General features: G+C 46.0%; 1 protein-coding gene across 1 annotated transcript in view; it reads right to left on the bottom strand.

Moving 5' to 3' along the window:
* LOC135804731 (V-type proton ATPase 116 kDa subunit a 1-like) overlaps positions 1-3,855 on the bottom strand; it is a 17,726-nt gene extending 13,871 nt beyond the window's left edge. Inside the window, exons 1-5 of the mRNA XM_065318675.1 lie at positions 3,469-3,855; positions 2,465-2,485; positions 1,445-1,523; positions 1,067-1,164; positions 306-434 (exon numbers count right to left, since the gene is read on the bottom strand). Of these exons, the coding sequence (XP_065174747.1) occupies positions 306-434; positions 1,067-1,164; positions 1,445-1,523; positions 2,465-2,485; positions 3,469-3,564 (423 nt within the window). The 5' untranslated portion in view covers positions 3,565-3,855. The remainder of the gene's footprint in view (positions 1-305; positions 435-1,066; positions 1,165-1,444; positions 1,524-2,464; positions 2,486-3,468) is intronic.
* Positions 3,856-7,228: the final 3,373 nt, after the last annotated feature.

Below are 7,228 nucleotides of genomic sequence, written 5' to 3'. Positions count from 1 at the left end.
CAGTGCATGGTGATGCTTCCAAAATGCATAACCAAGATACCGCTTTATAATTATTGTAGATCTACATGTGCAGTGCAATACTATCACTGTATCAGGTCAGTAGAGTGGAGTGCGGGCTCCTTACCGATGTCCACTATACACCTTTGAATGAGAGTAGTGAGAAAAGGCTAATCCAAGCGGAGGTGCTAATCACTACACAGCCTTGCAAACATACCTAAACCGTGACACCGTTTCGAAAGCACTACCATACTGATACTGAACACAGTAAGAGTCAGAAGAAGAGGTGTTATTTTTGGAGTTCTTACCTCGGCAAAGAAGTTCACTGTTTGGCGGATAATGTGCTTTAGCTCGGTCAGTTCAAGACAGTTGCGATTCAGTCGCTCTTGGTTGGTGTTGATCTCTCGAATCTCAGCTTCCAGTTTTTCATATCGTTCCTGCACAATGCATAGAATAACACCATAGAATAACACCATAGAATGATAGGACTGGATGTGCAAATGTACACTGTATGTCTTTGTACGCCCTTTGCACGCCCACGCCTCCTAGATTTAAAAAGAAGTCAAGGTCCATGTACCCTATTCCTGTTTGATCTACAATGTAGTGATGGATATCCTACAGGTATATTCTGCTTTCCTGATAGTGATGTCGATGCTGCTGCTAGTTTGATCCAGTAGACTGTTGGCAGAGAGATGCCCTTGCTGAAGTAGCTGTATGTCTTATTCCAAGACAATCATAGTTTCTCTCAGCAGGCTGATTTGGCGCTGTCTCAAGCCGGGTAAGCCATGATACACATAATCATTACCGGTGCAGAGGAGTTGCCAACTCATCAGCTAAGTTTGTACATGTAGGTAGTGCATGTACATATTATGCACACTTGGCTACACGGCAAGCTGGCAGCTTCCCGTGTCACAGTAGTGACAACACACTGCGGCCAGAGGGATAGAAACGTGGGTCATGTTACTTAGAAGATGTTACATGTACTTGAGCACTAGAGTATTCTCTAACGCCATTCAAACTTCGAATGGTCTTGATCACGGACACAACAAATTCAGACTGGACACCATACCTCCATCTCCAGCATGTCCGATGGGAGCGGCGCATTGGCTTCTTCGGCATTCTCCAATATTGTGATGCCAGCTCTTTCGATTTCCTTGGTCAGAAATCCTGAAGCAGTGGCACCGAAATGATAGAGGACTGATCATCAACTACGTGTACCGTACTGGAAAATACATGTGTGCCACCTGGGAATTCCCTGGTAAACTAATGAACAAATAGACTGGCATTGAAGCATTCTTCACAGCAACTGTGTAAAGGCATGTGCACACAGTTACACTCATAGGAAATGTATGCATGCATGTACACAATGGTGACATGCTATCAAATTAGCTTGGCTCAGGGAGGTATCTGTGCATTATTTCCGGGACTATGCACCGAGCATGCTTACGTAATCGTCTCTCCATTTCATCGCAACGCCGTATTTCATCAGTATAGCGGCGCTGGAAAGAGTTCACATCCGGATTGAGCTGCAGCATAGAAACAACAAAGCTTCGGTTGTGCATTCGGGATAAAACATACATGTAGACTGCCAGGCTAGGTATCCACCTGCCATGAAAATGCAGGAGGAGTAAATTCATGTCAGAAGCTTTGGTCAGCGATCTGCAACACTACGTGTGGCCATATTCCATTCATTAGCAAACGCAAGCTAGGGGGGGGGGGGTAGGTCCCGGGATGTCCATCAGTGCCATTGTTTCCAGTGTGCAACAAAGCCGGGGGCAAGCGACAGCCACAGCAATGTACTGTCTTAAGTCACCATGGTTACCATTGGGTGAGACTATTATTTGCAAGTATGCTGCAAATGAGCGGCCCATAACAGGCTATATGTTTAGGCCTGCTAGCATGCCAAAGCATTCAGATGTAATTCAATGCCATTTAGCAAGTTCATGCAGTACAAGGAGGCGGATATTTAGATCACCTGGCACAAGCTGTTAGCTAGCAATTCATGCAGCTTATCCAAGTATGGAACCTCAAAGCTGTGTTGGTACAGTGCTGCATGTGACCTAATAGCTTTGAAGGTTAATTGTTTCCAAGAAGACTACCTAATTATACTTGTACGAGACAGTGATATGCTACGTTGAGTAAGCATGAAAAACAGGAGAGACAAGGATGTGAAACAGAACAGCAAAAACAGTTTGTCCCATTAAGTTTACTGCTGCTTTGTTCGGAACTTCAGAATCCTTTTTCAAATGGATGAACAAATGTCAGGGCGTGGAACGTTTTACAAGTACCATTAAAGTCGGTATACACATAGACTCAGATTTTGCTTCGAACGTGTTTGAAACTAATTGACACCTCCAAACATTCATGGTTCTAAGGTTGTTGTTGTTGTTGTTTCTTTAGTTGAAGGTGGAGCCCGAGTTTGTTGACTTTCTCTAACTGACTCAATCATCATACAAACGGTACTTACATCTCTGAACTGCACCAGTCCCTGGGGTAGATAGCCAACATAGAAAACAAAGGATACAAGCTCATCGTTAAGCTGCCGCAGTTCATTAAACACGAGCTCACTGATTCCACATGTGATGTACAATGAAGTCCATGATACGCCCGGTTCCGAGTCCCGTGCATACGGGCCATCAGCTGACTGACGATTGTTGGCGTGAGAATAAGAAACACTGAGATTTGACTGTTTTGTTCAATCTCCTCGGTGGCGATAGTGCAAGCAGCTTCCGACGGTGTACATTTTAAAGCACTCTTCGCTCGACGAGGTCATGCTCTGTCCGCTCGAGGTCATGCTCTGTCCGCTCGAGGTCATGCTCTGTCCGTTTAGTCCACAACAATGCTATTCAGATGCACCGTCTGCACATAATCCGAGACGCTGCTGACCAGATGTACGAGTATTTTGACCGGCCTCTCGAGGGCACAAGCTAACACAGGTCTACCTGCAAGTCAGTACATGAGGGCCAAACTTCTATTCAAAACCAATGAGTGAATCCATGTCCCCCCCCCCCCCCCCCAAAAAACACAGTTTACGCTCCACTCATCATGGACCGGTGCAACTAACTTGAAATGTGGCATTTACACAAGAAGCTGTAGCCTATATAATACCCTTGAAGTTTGCAAAGTTACAATTAATTAGGTGGGCTATGCATGTGATACCGTTAATAGCAGCGTTATCTGGCCCGGTAAAGGCCCATTTCCTGCTCTATCACCATGATCACGAATGTGGTAGTTTAGAGTTTCTGCGATAAGCTCCGACTTCGGTTAAAATTATTCGAATTTTCTATCGAATCAAGTTAGTTCCCACATCAATAGTCGCTGTTTTACATCTGATGTACAGAACTCATTTTCCTGACGACAGTGATGTTTACGTTTCCCTAAAATCTTTGTGCCACATATTCCGGCACTTGGCCTGTAACGACGTGTACGAGTATTCGGATAGCCCAGACAATCCTCACATTCCCAGCTTACCAACTCTCCCAGCTGATCCAGACATTGGTATGCGGAATCCGATTGAAGATAGAGCTGGGCTAAGGTCATCTCCGCCGAGCGGAAAAGCGACCCCATCTTTACAACGTCGTTCGCCGTTAACTATACAAACAGCCAAATATCGAATTCAAGTGTCACTGATTCTTCGTGGTTGTCTGCCTGAAGCCGCACTCCCAGCGTAGCTGATTGCTTGGTGCGGCTAGAACTAGCTAGTGGTATTAGAAGGCAGGCACTCAGTACTTCAGGACCCAAGCTGCAAGGTAACCGACGAAACGTCGCAAACTACCAACGTTTCCTTGATGGATTGGGAGTTTGCAAAGACTACCGGTAAGGCTAAAAGTACGGACTTTCCGAACTGAGTTTTCACTCGTGTGCTCATGATACTCGGTGCTGTCTCTACTGAGTCGACAGTCGGTGCCTCTCTCATGCAGGCTCGTATGTCTACTCGTCATACTCATACTCATACGAGTCATAGTCATAGCCTCTTCTTGTCCTGACCATGACCAGCGGTACTGCCTGGTACCATGACTCGCATGAGCATAGTAATCAGCATGGCCGTTTCCCTCATGACGTTGACAAGTCACAGTGATGTTCTGCATGGCGTATGCGAAACTCGTGATAGGATGGTGGTCAAGTGACAGAACGTCACAGAATCATGCGTGTTGGCGCTACGCACAGAATTGACAAGACTGGGACAAATACAATGTAAGTTTACAGTGAAAAGTACAAAAAGAATAGAATGGGATGTGAAAAGTATTCACTTGGCATCTAAGTTCGAACTTCTAGGATTTAAAGTCAAAGTGAGCACATTTTGTCCTTCTCCTTTTTCACCAAGCGGTTTTTCCAGCCGTGCTGCTACCCACAGTCAACTGGGAACTTGTGGCCAGGCACAAGTGGTACATGGATGCAGCTAATGTGGTTTCTCAGCTGCCTTGTGCCTGTGGTTGTGAGACTTATCCACTCACCCCCACCGTTAGGCGCTGCATCTGCCGCTAGGGTTTACCGGCTGTTCCCTTCGGGAACAGCCGGAACGGGTGAGTTCCCTTCGGGAACGGACACGATAATTTACTTTTTTGCTTTTTTCACCATAGTACATGTATTAGTATAGTTATTCGAAGCCCTGATAATATCACCATGACCGTACCCCTCTAAGGGTTGATATGCAGCGATGGTGATGGTGATGGTAGCCCTTCGCGGATAATGCCGATAGAAAAATTTGCAGAATTTGGTACTGTTTCTGGTATGTTTCATTGCATGTTTGGTATGTGGACAAAGACGTGTTTTCTAAGTACTCGCAGACTCCATTGCAGCCATTTACACATCAGGGTCCCTCAACTCGATCACTCAAGACCAATCAGTTTTCGGGCATGGCCCATCAGGAGCTGGTCAGGGTGAACTGAACAGTAAACACTGAGTTTACCACTGGTTTACTGGTCAGGGTGAACTGAACACTGAGTACACTGAGTACACTGAGAACACTGAGTACACTGAGTACACTGAGTTTACTGTTCAGTTCACCCTGATGATGAGCGCTCAGCCATGCCCGAAAGTGACTGATTGATGAAAGCATTTACTCATTTAGTGGTGGGGTATGCTGCGAAGAGACCGCATTGAGTGTTTGAAATGAGGGACCCTGGTGGATTCAGAAATGGAGGAGAATTCAAGGAAGTCAGCCCTGCCATAAGGTGTGTATGATTCTGCCAATTTCACTGCTTTTCGGGCAGAAACCCGGCGCCAATACAGTATTTACTGCTGGAGCATTATCCACCATGGGTTAGGTGAATGATGGTGATAAGGCCCGCGCTGAGAACGTTAGACCCTAGCCTATAGCCTAGGCCAATACACATGTGTATTGTATGTTGTACATGACTATAATTATGTACAGAGTGTGTGCAGCATCCTCTGCTTCATCTGCATCGATTTGATATGGCTACACCGTTCCCCAATATCCGTATCAATTCAAGTTTTCCGCCTGCTATTGGCAACTACAGTCAAGGCCAAAGAAACCCAACCCACGAGTCAAAAGCAGCGCTGCACTTCCACTTTAACATGATCAGGCACACTCCAAAAACCTATTGGAGGGCTGCAGGGGCCGGGCCGCATGAGCCTCGGTGCTAGTTTCGTCTCACGGGTCGGATCTTTTTGGCCACGACTATACGTGTCGTACATGTACATGCTATTAATTGTGTGTGTGTGTGTGTACGTGTGTGTGTGTGTGTGTACGTGTGTGTGTGTGTGTGTGTGTGTGTGTGTGTGTGTGTGTGTGTGTGTGTGTGTGTGTTGACAGCATGTTATAAAGCATGTCCGGAAACAGTGACCTTTCTACAACCATCTACGCGTGCACGTCACAGTTGGTAGGGCCCCAGTCTTGCGACCATCTGAACCGTATGGGCTAGAATACAGAGGGTCAGAACCGGGGCTAACACCCAAACGGTTCAGATGACGGTGGCAAGACCAGGGCCGCTCTATCAACCGTGGGTGATTGTAGAAAGGTCAATGTTTCCGAACACGGTGATCCTCCACCTTGTTACATGCTGTCAACTAACAACATACTAGTACGTACAGTCATGTTTTTAAAAAAATTGGTTGTGAGCAACACTGGCTCACACTCAAATCACTGCTTTTCACCAGAAAAATATTATATTTCAACGTTTCGGTCATGAAATAACCATCATCAGGAAATTCCTGATGATGGTTATTTCATGACCGAAACGTTGAAATATAATATTTTTCTGGTGAAAAGCAGTGATTTGAGTGTGAGCCAGTGTTGCTCACAACCAATTTTTTACTTATGAAGCTGCGTGATGCGTCCTACAACTTAGTACAAGATTTTAAGTCATGTTTTTTTTTTGTTTTTTTTTTGTTTTGTTTTTTGTACATGTACATGTAGTGGATCAACATGACCATTGTACAGTGCTGCTCAATGAAATCCAGTTGCATCACTCAAGAGTATGCACCGGGCGCTGCACAGCCCTAGCCTCGGCCTAGACCTGCGAACCGTGACTGGGCTACGAAATGGTGCAAGGCGCAAACTTGAGTCACGCGGCTGGATTTCATTGAGCAGAACTGTAGACCATCAAGCAGCCAGCCCGGAAACACCTGCAGAGATTCAAGATTGCTGCATACCGTCACCTGCAACAGAGTGACTGGTGCTCTGCTCATGACTGGTGCTAGCCATGCACATCTATCACACTGGCCTGCCATCAGTGGACGCAAATCATTATGTTGACCCTCTTCTCAAAGTAGCATTATAGTCATAGCGACGATATGCCGCTGAACTCTTTCTCTCTCTATACTTATATCTCTCCACCTCTTTCACTCTCTTTCCCTCACTTACCCATCTCTCTTTCTCTCTCTCTCTCTCTTCTTTCTTGTGCACTCTCTCTCTCCCTCTCTCTCTCTCTCTCTCTCTCTCTCTCTCTCTCTCTCTCTCTCTCTCTCTCTCTCTCTCTCTCTCTCTTTCTCTGTCTCTCTTTCTCTGTCTCTCTTTCTCTGTCTCTCTTTCTCTGTCTCTCTTTCTCTGTCTCTCTCTGTCTCTCTCTGTCTCTCTCTCTCTGTCTCTCTGTCTCTCTGTCTCTCTCTCTCTCTCTCTCTCTCTCTCTCTCTCTCTCTCTCTCTCTCTCTCTCTCTCTCCTCTCTCTCTCTCTCTCTCTCTCTCTCTCTCTCTCTCTCCTCTCTCTCTCTCTCTCTCTCTCTCTCTCTCTCTCTCTCTCTCTCTCTCTCTCTCTCTCTCTCTCTCTTT

The sequence above is a fragment of the Sycon ciliatum genome, chromosome 1 (assembly GCF_964019385.1).
Source record: "Sycon ciliatum chromosome 1, ocSycCili1.1, whole genome shotgun sequence".
NCBI lineage: Eukaryota > Metazoa > Porifera > Calcarea > Leucosolenida > Sycettidae > Sycon > Sycon ciliatum.
Note: the sequence above shows the minus strand (reverse complement) of the source record. Positions and strands in the feature narration are given on the sequence as shown.